Genomic DNA, 14001 nt, shown 5'->3' with positions numbered 1-14001 from the left:
AACCTCTGCTGGGTACCACCCATGATAATGACTGAGAATTTCACAGGTCACAGGATGAGAACTTGTGTCCTGCTTGATTCAGTCAATGGCTAAAAGTGAAGAGTAAAACTAGTTCACAGCTAGAGCTGTGATTTCAATGTTGATTATCCAAGACCTTGTGTGATAAGGTCAGATGTTGGACTTGAGCTGCAGCTCCTGCAGTAAGAGTTTTATTTCAACACAGCTCTGTAAAAAATTCTGCTAACAGGACTGTGTCTCTGTGGTAAGAGACCTTTGCACATGCAATAAATATTAAAATACCTTTCCTGCATTGTTGAGTGTCATTATAGTATCAGTCAATGCTCTCACTTCAAAATTACCCATGCAGCTGAGCTCAAAAATGTGCCAGAGAGACACCTGTGACTGAAACCTTTTGAAAAGCAGATCAGTGTCAGGTGCCAGGATGGAGCCATTTAAATCACAGGTGTGACTGAGCCACGGGTGAGACAGATCACTCTCAACACCTTTCCATGCAGTGTTCTCCCTCTGGCTGCCAGGGAAGGACTGTAGGAGTTTCAGCATGGGCTTTGTGATGAGGTGTGCCCTTGCCTTTGGAAGCAGACTGAGACACACCAAGCTGGTTTGTGACTAAAGGTCTCGATGTGCTTTTCTGTTTGGCCACACAGTTTTGGGATAAAATATTTGCAATGATCCAGATGGTTTAAATCCTGGTGTATTTGAATAGAAGATGGAGTCTCTTGGTCTTGTGTTTATCACAGTTTTAAGGATGGGCTGAGCAGGTTTTTTACTTGATTTGCCAGCGATGTCCAATTCTGCTGCTGATGTGCTTCAACCCTTTCCCTGACCAAACAGCCCCACAGCACTCTCTTCACACACAATGGTTGTTCTACCTCTGTAGGAGAGTCTGCAAGGTGTGCTGGATCATTTACTGACCCCTTATTTGCTGGCATGGTGGTAATTCCTCTGTGGAGCTGCCAGAAAGTGCCAGACACCTTTTGGTGTGGGACAGTGCGAGCAGCAGAAATTCTGTGCGTTATTTGCAGGGCTGGACAGGCTCTGGAGGGAGAGAAAGGCTTTCCTAGCTGTGGCCTCCTGCCATCCACTAATAGTTCAGCTATCTGTTGTCACAAGAAAAGCATCTGTTTGATTTAGCAGTTTATATAACATAATAAGTCCTTAAATAAACCTCTGTCAAGCTGACTCTGGGAAGCCGAGCAGGCGCGCTGGTGCCAGCTCTGTCAGGAGACTGTCATTAGTCTTCCTTGGGAAGGCTGCAATGCCAAGGTGTTGAGACACAGGCTGCAGTGAAAAATGAAAGCTGGGGCTGGTGTGTGGTCGTAGCTTCCGATTTTTGGTTGGTTCCTGTCTGATTTTTTTAACACTTTGATGGTTGTTATGGTTTTTCTGCACTGAAGCATGGTTGGTTTTCAGTATGTGCTGAACGAGAGCTGGGAATGGCTGTTTGTGCTCTCCTTCCAAGCCCTTGACAGCTTGATTTGTGGCTTTCAAAGGAGTTTGGTGTGGAGGGTCTGGATTCATCAGCCACAGTCCTGGGCCTTAAATCTCTTTTCCTATAAACCCTAGTTTCATAACTTTCTTCAAGGAAAGAGCGCTTTTAATATTTATCTATTTTTATATTTCTTCTAAGTATTTTCTTTTTCTAAGTATTTATCTTTCTCAAAGTGTTTTTGATCTTTCTCCTGCCAAACTCTTACACTGCAAACCCCAAGGGGACTCAGGCATTTCAAATGGCACACTCCAAATGTACCAATGGGATTCTCTTGCCTCCTCCCAGGCTGGGGAAAGCCAAGGTGATGGAGACTACAGTTCCTCAGCTTCCCTTGGCTTAAAGAACTTCTGAAATGTTTTAGCACACGTGATGTTTCTCTGCAACTCCTCTTCATGGTGGATTGCACTGCAAAGCAGCCCTGGTGAAGAGAGCTCCTAAAAGTTTAGGCCTAAGTACTTCTTGAAATGCATTCAAGATATTAATTTAGTTATAAAATACTTCTCCCCACACACACACACTTGTTTTTCTGTCATGAGGAACCTCGTGTACTAAATCTCACATGAAATGTCAGTGCTTTGATGGTGAGCTTCAAGGCTTTTATTCTGTTTAATACAGCTCCTTGGATCCCTGGCTGATTCATGGGTGCCACTGGCATCTGTAGTATCTTCTCCTGCCTTGATGAGATGTGGGGAACAAATGGAGTCTCTTGAACCTCTCCGTGTTGGATTTGAACCATAACATGGCAAATCTGAGTGTAATAAGTTTAGCTGAAGCCAATTTACCCATTACCAGGAAAATCCTGAAATTCTCCTTCTTTTGTGTCAACATCTGTCTTTCTCTGTTTAGTCCTGCTTTTTTCATGTTCTTTTCTATTCTAGTGAAGAATTGAGAATTTCTGGGTACATATTATTAGTTCTGTGCCTTCACACATCTCCTACTCCCCCTGTCTTTTAGGGTGCATCACAGGGTGTCTGCTCCTTATTGTTACAATTCTCTTGTGGAAGGAGCTTCAGTTTTAATCCAGTTGTGGAATAAATCAGACATCACAGACTGAGGCAGGGCTGGTTTAGGTGCTGATCTTAAGTCTGATGATGGGGCTGATTCACATAATTCTCTGTAATCTCAGTAGCAATCAGGGCTGCTATCTGTGTTGTCATCGTGTACACTGCACAGCAGCCTTACAAAATCCCAGACCTCAACACCCATGATATGTGAGTCATGCACCACTGCTTCTCCCTGCTCTGGAGGCACAGGATACATTTCACTTCTGTTCTGTTTTCCTTTCTAGGACAGATTTCTGCGTGCACAAAGACGAGCCTTGTGACACTGTGGGTAAGTGCAAGAGGCAGGGGAGGGGATTTTGATAGGCACCTCTGTGCTAAGAGGGGTGTTCTGGGCAATATTTCACCCCTTGGTTTGCTGTCATGTTGGTTTTGCTGTCATGTTGGTTTTGCTGTTCTGTGTACCTCTGTGATGCAGATATGGATTAGTATGAGCTAGAAATAAGCCATTAAATTTTAACCCCTCCTAAGCCCGGAGGTATCTGCGTTCAGGAGTTATTCTTGAGTATTTCTGCTTCTTTGGAGTGGATGCAGAAGAAACTGCCTCTTGGTGTGTCTGTATAATGTTCCTTTCAATTCTCTCACCTCAAACAAGAATTTCCTAGCTAAGGAGTGTATTTCCCATTGTAAGAACCATTGTGACATTCCCAGATCAAGCTGGCACTCAGACACTGGAGAAGAATACCTCATTGTGGGAAAGCCAAGTTAAATCTTCTTTTCAGCCTCCTGCTCCTCCTACTTCCTAACCGCCTTTACTTGTGTCCAAAGCCTGCATACACAGGGTCCTTACATCCCACACATTAAATACTTGGTTTATTTATTTCACTCAGGTAGCAGTAACCTTCACAGTGTTCTCCTGGTTTGTTTTTTTTTAATCCCCACAGTGGCAGCAGTGTTTGGAGGCACAGCTCAACATCCTCTCTGTGATGATAGCATGAACTTTTTTAAACTTGCCTCAAAGTCAGGTGGCCTCTCATCCTCCATTCTGAATAAACTTGGGATGGATCCTAATTTTCTGCTGTTCTTACACCCCAGTGTTCAGGGAGACACTTGCAGGGATTGTGGGCAGTGGGTGATGCAGAGCAGGGAGGGAAGTGCCTTCAGCAGGAGCCCTGTGGAAGGCTCATCTTGGAATGCAGCTCCTTCCCTCTCTGGTGGGGGGATCAGGTGAAAGGACGAGATACAGTGCTGGAGGATACATACCTATGAGCAAGGACTGGCCTCTGTGTCCAAGCTTTTTCCATTTGGAATCCCTCACAGTGTGTTTATTCTGTGTCCAATGGAAAACACACTTCCACTGAGGAAGGTTTTTACACTGTGTGCCTGCACCTGGAGGTGGCTGTGGTAAGATACAATAAAGAAGTTAAAAAAAAAAAGAGAAGCTGATGGAAGACACATGCTGACTAAAGTCAGAGCTCTTTCCATATTTAAAGAGAATATTGTTGAAGATCTCTATTCAGGGAATTATATTACCAGAGACAGCATGACTAAGGAAATATTTTTATGACTTCTTTTCTGTTCTTACAATACCCAAATTATTTCTTGTGCTGCTGCTTGCTGCACACTGTGGCTGCAGTGGAGAAAGTAGTAGATCACAGCAATGAAGATTAAACTCACTTGTTACTCTTTCCAGCACAGTTTTCCAAGATATTTAGAGAGTGAATATTCCTGGGACAAAACCAGTCTGGCCTCTGCTCTCTTCAGTCCTGCTTTTCCTACCTTCTCCTCTGACAGTTTGATTATGTGGCAGCAAAGCACTTATATCTTCACTTATGCATTTTCTGTGCCCCATTTGGCCCTGTTGTGCCCTGTGTTGTGTTTGGATTTTTTTCATGGCAGAGGAAGAATAAATTAATTAATGTTCTTTTGTGACACACAGCTGGTTTGAGAAAGTGGTAGTGTTGGGAGTACTGAATTTTAACCATGCCAGACATTCTCTGGTTGTCCTCCTTTGTCAGGATTGGGTAAAGCAGGTGTCAGTTGCAGATAAATAGGTTTTTAATAGCCAGGCTTCCATGCCATGTGCACACACCTGGGTGACATGAGCAGCAGTGTAACATGGCTTGGGCTTGGGCTTAATAGGTCTGCAACAATTGTACAGGTGGATGCCCATTGATCCTCCATTCTGGCTTAGGAAGGTTTATCTTGGTGTTTCAACCATCTCTGCTGTAGCCAGATTCCTGTTTATCACTCCAGCTCCCAGATACCCCTCCCAAATCAGCAGGGCTGCCTGTGGGACCAAGAAATGAGTCCAGGAGTGACATCAGGTTTGGTCTTAGTGGTTATGCTGAGGTTGCTGCACTCCCCAAAGTCCTCAAAACAGCAGCTTGCTTTCATTTCTTGCTTTACACTGAACAGAAGAAGAACATCTCAGCAGATTCATGTGTGTTTTTACACCTGCTTATGGCTGAGGGTGGCCCTTGCAATGCCAATGCTGCCATCCTGTAAATGCAATGAGTGCTCCTAAACCAGGAGACTGCTGCTCTATATAAGGCAGAGAATCTGGACTCTTAGACTCCTGATTTCTATTCCCAGCTCTGGCACAGACTTATTTTGTGACATTTGGCAAGTCACTTGCATTCTGAATGCTTCTGTCTACCTCTGTGAAATGAGGATTTTGAGTGCAGAGCTACAGGAGATTGCATGGCTGAGGGTGGTCTCCTGTAAAGAGTGTGGGGTTCTTGGGGATGTGATGTAGTACAATTCTAGAATCTAATGTTGCTTAGTCATGTTCAAGAGACTCTAAGGAATCTGTTGGATTATATGTCCTGAAATAAGAGGACTCAGAGTGCTGTAGGTAATGTTATTTTCAGTGACAATGCCTTGATTTTCTTTACATTGTGAGAAATAAGAACTTACCCTGGTGGAAGCCTTGAGACCCAGCTGTTGTTGGGAAGTGGGATTATGAAGTTTAAATGGCTCATAAGAGGTGTTCATTTGTGCTCTGGAAGATCCATATTGAAAAACCTGTCTGGAATCTTTGCCTGCCATGCAGACCCAGCAAGAAAGCAGCAGCAGGAGGTTTGTATTTGTGTTCTGGCAGGGCCCCTCACTGAAACCAGTTGCTCTGGGGACTTGGTTCAAATTTTCTTGGCCCAGCTGCCAGGGTAGTGTGGAGGGTTACATAATGGCAGAAACAAGCTCAAAAATGGAGAAAATGTGTATGTGTGTCTTGGGGTGATACCCCAGTGGAACAGAACCATGTTTGTGTGAGAAATTGTTTGTTAATGCTCATTGCCCTACTTGGTTGGGTAAGGTAGGCCTGGGAATGGGTGGATTCCAGAGGAGGTGGACAGAAGGAAAACAATATTCCTGTGTGGAACTGTGGTGTTTCAACAGCCCTGCTGTGGGATCCACTCCTCAGTTTGACAGGAAGGTTCTCTTGGTGTGACACAGCCTTGTCACACACCAGTCACAATTCCTGAGTCTGCTTCGGGCTCATCCCTCACCCAGAGCTGCCGTTTCCTGCAGAACAATCTCTGTTCCAGCAGAGCTGCTCCCAGCCAGCCAAACTGCCAGTTTAATGTCTTGCTATTAATATCAGGCTGCAGCTTGGAGCCTTGCACACTGTCAGAATCCAACCTTTCTGTGACATAAGCAGATTGAGAATGCCCCTTTCGTTCAATATTTCCACTGCCAGTGCCAAATAAGCAGCTTTACGGTTAGTTAGGAATGATCCTGCATATTTCAAGGCAAAGCTTGGCCTTCATTCCTCAGTGTACATGTTACCCCAGATCCAGGCTGAAGCTTCCCTGTATTCAGCTAATAATAAAATTGGGGGCAGTGTGGAATTGGGAAAGGGAAAATGAGAATGTGTCTTAAATATCCTTAAATTGCCCTGGTTAAAAATGACTTTGCCTCTGCTGCAGTCACATGGGCTCCTCTGTGGCCTGATGTTGGGGAAAAGAAAGCAGAGTAAGTGTGTGTACTGCAGAGGGGCAGGCTGAGCTGAAGGAATAGCTGCCTGGAGAAAACCAAGCACAGAGTGGAGGTGATTGAGAAACACAGTTTTCCAGACTCTTTCCACAAGTGAATCAGTGTTTGGAGAAAAACATTCCCATCTACTGGCTGTTTATTGCAGTAAAGTATTTCAAAATATGCCCAGGTTTGGCAAAAGAGGATCTGTGGTCTGTGTCTCCAAGTAGGATTTTTATTCCATGTAAAACACCTGAATAAGGGACTGCACATTTTTATCTTTTCCTTGGCCATTTGCCACCTCTGGCTGGCCTGTCCACAGCAGGAGACAATTCTGGTCATCCTGCCTGTACTGTTCATTTAAATCTTCCTCCCTGGGTTGGGTTGATTGCAGTGCTTTGCCAGTGTCACAACAAAGAATTCATCCCCAAGGAAAGGGAGAAGACTAGCTGGTTTGCTCTGAGTGGAAAAGGAATTCTCACATTAAAAACATTTTCCATAGTGGTTGATGTTGAATGTTTCTGTATATTCCAGGGCGGGTTTTTATTTGATGCCAGAATAAATAGAAATACCTGCTGCTTAAAACAATTCATTAGAGCAGCAGTGCCTGGCTTTAGCAAAAGCCTTGCTGGGACTGTCCTTCAGACCAAACCCAAACCCAGCTTAATGCATTAAAATGAGCACACTGGAGGTTAAGATGCCTCTTAAAAAAACACTGTCAACTTGATTTGGTGTTTGGGAAAGAAAGGGACCTCAGAGCACTGCAAATTTCTGTCACTTGTGGCTCTGCAAGGCAGTGGAGTCAGGCTGCTGCTTTAGGAAACCATGGGGAGCTGTGGTCCAGTGCAGTGGGAGAGTTTTTCCCTTGCCTTTTGGTTGCTAGGGGATAAATGCTGGGCTGCACAGCCCAGACAGTGCTGAACTGTGCTATTGGGCATATTCATCACTACCCACCCTACCCACCACAGCCTTCCAGTTTCTCTTCACCAGCCAGCAATCCCTCCTCTTCCAAATTCCCACTAAAAATTCATGTGCCAAGCAAGTGTAATATGAGATTGCATAAATCTCAACAGAGCCCTGGGATAAGCACAGCCACTCAGGTACTTGGGAATTCCTGCTGCTGTAACCCTTGCTCTGCCTCACTCAGTGTCCTGTCTGTGCTTTTCCTTTTCTTGTTTTGGGACGTGGCTTCAGCCAGGCTGCCTCGCTGTGCACTAAAGCCCAGAGGAGAATCCTGCTCACACCAGCCTCAGAGTCCTGGTGGTGGCTTCATTGGGGTCAGGATCCTGCTCCTGGTCTTAGGTGTTGCCTGAGACATGCAACCCTCCTGATACCATCTTACATTCTGCTGTTGTTGTTAAGAAAAGTAGAGCATTTGTATTTTATTTGCCTTTGGGTTTGTTTTGCAGCTCAGTAGTCTTGTTTAAGTTTGTCTTTATTCATTCCATGTACTGAGGGCACTGGTGGATTCTTGATCTCCTTGGCTGAAAAAGTTACTGTCCTTAGCTGGGAGCTCATATTGTCCTGCTGCAATGAGTTTTTGTAGAAAATATGATCACTCTTCTCTTTGGGAATTTACCAATCTGTGAGTGCTATCGACTCACAGTTATGTCAGCTTTTAACATTTTCTCTCTGTTTCATGTCTTAGGTGAAGGAAATAACTTATGTAATTAAAACAAATGCAAGTGTTTAGTGGGGAGAGGATTAGTTACAGGTTTTCTGTACATTTCCCATTTTTCCCTCTTCCATGTATTTCCAGTTCCCAGCTCGGAGGTCTCGCAGACCCTCAGTTGCTCTCATGATTAACTCCCTTCCCTTTCCTTTCCCCTATTTCTCTTTGGGGTTAGTTCAGGGCTCATAGGAGCTCTTGTCAGTTCTGTTCCTTCATGTTGCCTTTGTTCAGCTGGGCCTGGGCAGGCAGAGCTGCTGTTCCCAGGGGCCCTGCAGGGTCTGGTTTCCATCACTCAGACCTCGGGACGTGCCCACCGAGGTCATGGAATTTCCCTACATTTACTCCACTTCAGTCTTCATAAACCTCCAGCAGTTCCTCATTAGTTCTCCTCAATACATCATTTTCCTTTTGCAGCCCCCAAAATGTGTTTCAGGCCCTTTTATTTTCCCATTATTTATCTGTCTGTCATGCCCACCCATCCCAGCAGATAAAACAGTGGCCTCGCAGTGTGGTGTGTGTTTGAAGCTTGTTCTCAGGGAGCTGGAACTAAACACTGTCAGCAGGGAGGAATAACACACTTCCTGCTCTGTACCTGGCCTTTCATCTCCTCCCTCAAACTGCTATTGGGAATTAATGCTCATTGATGTTTAAGCTGGTTTCTGAAATATGTTCACTCATTGTCAGTCTGAAATATGTTCACAGTCATTGTCAGATGTAGGGCAACGTGTCCAAAATCTTCCCATCAACTTCCCACCCTGTTTTAGTTTGTTGGCTTGTCTCTGCTCATCCCAAATCTTGCTTTTCTTGTTGATTGCTCCCTCCTGACCTTCTGACTTTGACAGAGCTTTTGTCTTTGTTGTGCCTCTCCCCAAAGCTGGTGCTGGATGTTTAGGCTGATTTTAGCTTGAAAGCTTTGCCTTCTCCCATAGTTTTATTAATGGTTCATGGGGATGTGTTTTGATAAATGCAAGTGAGCAACTGTGGAAAGGACCCATAGTGCTTTACCAGGCTACATATTATTGAATAAATATTCTCCAGGCCATCACATCTCAGCATTATACAGGGTGGTGATTCCTGGTTGAATGAAATCCATCTTGATAGAATTATCATAGAATTTTAGAACGATTTGGGACCATCAAAGCCCAGCTCATTCCAACCCTCTGCCATGAGACATTTTCCAGTACACCAGATTGTTCCAGTCCCATCCAGCCTGGCTTTTTTCACAAAATTCAGTGGCTACCAGAACTATGGTTCTTTCCCCTCAGGAATCCAGGACTCCAGCCCAAATCCCAGCCTGGTGTCTCACTGGTGGGTAACTAAGCTGCTGTCTGCTGCCTTTATTGAAAGGAGTAAGTCACGAGGGAAAATATTTGCCATGACTTTGTTGATATTTTTTCTGATACTCTGACTTTATTCTTTGATTTCAACTCCATCTCATAAATCACTTTATGTGCTAAATCATTGTGCAGCTTGACTGGTGCAGGTGCAAACATGTCCTGCATTCCACTCCAGGGCCATTTCTGTCTGTGTGAAATTATATAGACATGTACACAAAGCACCTGGGAATTTTGGTCTCATAGCTTAAAGGGCAGATACCTGCATGTGATGTTCCTCTCCCCATCTCTTTCCCCCTCACCCTCTTGCTATGTCTGGGGCTTTGACATGCAATCACTCTGGGGGAAAAGGCTTGTTAGGACTGTTTGAACTAATTCCCAGTGAATTTACAGGATAGTGTCCTTCAGAAGCAATTCAGTACACTTTCATGGTGACATGGAGAAAAAACAATCAGAAGTGTAATATTTTAATATTTTATTTTGTGTGACAGGCAGGTCTTAGGGTTTTGGTTCTCCTGAATATATTAGGCCAGAACTTCTAAATTACAGTTTTATTTCCTAGACATCTTTGTGCCTCAATTGTTTCCTAAATTAGAGATGATTTGTGGGACACTGCTTGAGAACCAAGGCTTTGCTTACGGCTAAGCAGCATTTAATGATGATTTAAAGAAATCTCTGCTGTTTATCTCGGAAAGGGGTCATTGTGTTTGCAAACAGAGAAGCAGGAGCCTAAATAATGTCCAGCTAAGCCCACTGAGCCAAACAACTGTCAGGAAAAGCTCTGGAACTGCTCCTGGCTACTGTGTGTGTGAGGCTGAGAAGCCTTTGAGGCCGACACGAGCAGAACAAGCTCATTATATTTGGTCTGTGGACAGACCATTCGTGTCTTTTGGAGTTTGTAGTATTTCTGCTCTTGTCTCTTGCCTCATCCATGTAAATGGAGATTTGCCATGCTTGCTGCACTGCTTCACTCTGCAGCTCCATCACTTCCCCTTGCTGAGGGTTTGTTTCTCTGGGGGATTCTCACCAGAATGATCATAAAACAAATAAAATCATCAATTCTGCTTTCATAGCTCACCCTGCTTCTTACTTCCCATTTTGTAATAAAAGGTTGTGGAAAGATAAATAGTATTTCTTTTCCACAGTGTCAGACCTGCTGTCAGTGCTCTATAAATAACCCCTCTGGGCTGGGAATGCCAACCCCGGGCTCTCTGCAGCAGAAAGCAGAATTTTCTGCTATGACACGCTTCAGGCCAGGTGGACAGGGGAAAATGAGACTCATAAAAACCATTTCTCCCTGGTTCTCATCCAAGAACATAGAATGATTTTGCACATCCCCATTTCCAGCCCGGCGCCGTACCCGTTAATTCCTGGTGCCTCCCTGACAGACCATGAAACAACACATTCAGGGCTTTTTGCACTGTATTTTATTGGGGAAAAAAAAAGAATGTATTGAGAGGAGAAGGAAATGAATTTGTAAACAGGGCCTTTCCTCAGTAAAATCCAAAGCTCTGTACCAAAGAGATCAGAGCTGTGATCCCCTTGGTGCAAGGCTACCACAGGCAGCTCCACTTCCTTGGACCCCAGCCAGTTCTTCAGGTCAGTGAAACAGTGGTTAAGCCCTTCAACAGGCCAGAGGTTTGTGTTCCTCCTTTCCACTGCCTGGGTCCTTGTTTTCCCCTGTGTTTACACATTCCTGGTCAGTTTGCTGCAGACTGCAGCACTTCCAGAAAGCTGACGCGTTTATAATCGAGAAACCTCGGAGGTTTTTCTTCTCCTGTCAGACATAGATGGCTTTTATCCAGTTGACTGCTTTACAGTGCCTTTATCCTTTGCTGGCTTGAAAACATTTCAGATAGTTCCTATTGTTTTATAGACCCTGTAGCTAGAAAACCAAGCTTGTGTAAAAACATCTGTACATAGCTGTGCAATAGGCTGCAGACATGCAGGGTAATAAGGCATGATTGCATTCATTGTAGCATTTGCTCCACTGGATAATCAAATAGAAGCATTCCAGTTGCACACAGGATATGTAAGGGTAAAGGAAGGAAATGAAGGACAGTTGCCTACTGTACTTTTACATTTCTTTTGTTTTGCAGCTGCCAAGGTGAAAGGCAATTTTGAGAGTGAGTTTTAAATAACGTAGAGATGAGATTTTACTGGTGATAACCAAGAAAAGCACAATGGGAAGTGTGCATAAAACTTTCCCTCCCCTTCCCCAAGAAGGGATTTTGATCTGTGCTGATTTTTTTTTCATTTGAATTGTTTTTTTCCCAGCTTTGGTTGATCATCTGGTAACATGACCTGGTATTATACCTAACCCATTTTGCAGGGTGTCTGGTCCTGGCAGGATTTTGCTACACCAAGTGCACTGAGTAGACTGAAAGTCACTTTAAATCCTTGGAATGTTGTTGGGTTTTATTTAACAATTCTCCCCTGCCTCAGCACAAGCTCCAAGCTTTTCAGCTGGGATTGTGCTCCACATAATGCAAATAGGAATTGAGTATCTAACAGTACTCTGCAGCACTGAAAATCTTCACTGTGTTTACAAACACTGAAAATGTTCCCTGTGTTTACCAGTGTGCTGAAAATTCAGTGGGGAGTGTGCACCAGCCAGCTGTGATCCACTACAAGCTCATTCCATGGCTGGAAATATTAATGGCAGGTGCTGTGGGGAAGGTGATGAAATTTTGAGCTGACCCAAGAATGCACAGACACATTCTGGAAATAAATTACTGTCTCTAAATGCATGGCAGAATACTTTGAATTTTACACATACAGATTTGATCAGATATTCCTTGTAGAAAATACTGGGGTTTCTTTATCAAGTCCTTGCCAGTTTAGATAGGAAGGTGACTGCAGATAGTGAATTTTAGCCAAGTTATCACTGACAGGTGTATATACATATATGTGTGTATTTGTGTGTCTTGAACAGAAGTGGATTTCCTTGGAATTTTATTTGTACACAGGTTCTGCTATGTAGGTTTACTAATTTCAGGTTCAGAATCCTGTCATGTGCAAGGGTTTTGCCTGGATTAGGTTGACAAGTCTTTTTACCTTTTAGATCAGCTGATAGAAATACATTGAACTTATCAGAATAATAATACTAAAACCCACAGACTCAACCCATCAAATATCTTTGTCCTCCTGTACTCTTTCAGCATGATTTGTAGAATGTGATGGATTTCTGTGTTTGCTTAGCTTGGAATTAGCCTTGTATTCCTGCTTTGGCTGGTGGTGATGAGCAGTCAGCAGGTTGAAGGCATTTGTTGGTTTTGTGTGCTTGTTTCATACATTTTTGTGGGGCTGTTTGCACTAAGGCTCTGCCTGGCCATGGCTGGCTGCTGGGTACACATGAGTGTTCTGCTGAGGATCTGCTTGTTGGTTTTGCTAATATCATCCATCAAGCTCCAGCATGTACAGCAGTATTTGTGCTGTAGCAGACAAACAGTGTAAACACTGCAGTTATTTATAAGAAAACTGGCCAGTGAGTTAGGAAACTCTGTGTGGATGTTTTTATTTATTGAAAACGAGTCTATCAGTCTAATCAGACTTTGTTGTTCTTGAAATGACAGGAAAATAGGAGGCTGAAATTACATTTCTATTTATAATGTATATTTTGTATTTCTGTTTAAGAAACCTGTATGCTCCTGTTTCTTTTGTGTGCTCCAGTTTGTTTGCTTTTCTGGCTCTGTCAGTCAGAGAGCAAATGTTGTCTCCAGCTTGGTCTTGTCTGGGTGCAAGAGTGGATGAAATTCCTGCTATAGCTCTCTTGACCTGTGTCCTGGCTCCTGGGAAAGTGCAGGTGCTCCTTCTAATCCCTTTGATGGCTCTTCCAAGTGTCTGTTCACTTCAGAGGGGCAGCATTGCTCACTGGAGCTGCTCTGCCCTGCCAGATGGTTTCCCTGTGATTCCTGCCTGACCTGTACCACATTCAGCAGCATCTGAACAGAGGTGCTTTCCTGTGGGAATCCTGGGATCCTGCAAAAATGTTGCTTAAGGGCTGCTGAAGTTCTAAACTTTGTAGTTTCCTTTCAGCAATGTCTGTTACCTCACCAGAGTTCAATAATTATGTTTCAGTTTTATGTTCTTCCTCCTGGTATCTGATTCCTTTTTCCATGATGTTCTCTGATTTGCCCCAGATTTCTTTCTCTAGGTTATCTGTCTCACTTGGATTTTCCATTTCCCTTCTCCCTCTGGGGAGCTGAGGGAGGGCCAGAGGTTCCTGGCACAGCCCTCCTGTGCTGGCATTCCCTGGGATGTCTCTCTGCACCTGAGGAGCTGTGCAGGGTGTGATGCTCCTGGCTCAGAGCACAGGGCTGGATTCTGAGAGCATTTGGCCCTTTCCATGATGAACCATGTGCTGCACACCCAGCACAGAATTCTCAGTCAGGGGCACGGGGCTTTGGCTCAGAACTGGAAGTGTCACCCAGGCAGGTATTGAGGAGCTCTTGCATTTCCTGGGGTGTTTTATTTAGAAATACGTGGGACTAGAAGAGACACTTCTGT

The 14001-nt window shown here is 44.1% G+C and overlaps 1 protein-coding gene across 1 annotated transcript in view; it reads left to right on the top strand.

The window, feature by feature from the left end:
• ADAMTS17 (ADAM metallopeptidase with thrombospondin type 1 motif 17) overlaps positions 1-14001 on the top strand; it is a 151548-nt gene that overhangs the window by 32718 nt on the left and 104829 nt on the right. The window contains exon 7 of the mRNA XM_058811469.1: positions 2799-2842. Within this exon, the coding sequence (XP_058667452.1) occupies positions 2799-2842 (44 nt within the window). The remainder of the gene's footprint in view (positions 1-2798; positions 2843-14001) is intronic.

The sequence above is a fragment of the Ammospiza caudacuta genome, chromosome 10 (assembly GCF_027887145.1).
Source record: "Ammospiza caudacuta isolate bAmmCau1 chromosome 10, bAmmCau1.pri, whole genome shotgun sequence".
In the NCBI taxonomy this organism is placed as follows: domain Eukaryota; kingdom Metazoa; phylum Chordata; class Aves; order Passeriformes; family Passerellidae; genus Ammospiza; species Ammospiza caudacuta.
The sequence above is the reverse complement of the archived record's forward strand: the minus strand, read 5'-3'. Positions and strand labels throughout refer to the sequence as shown.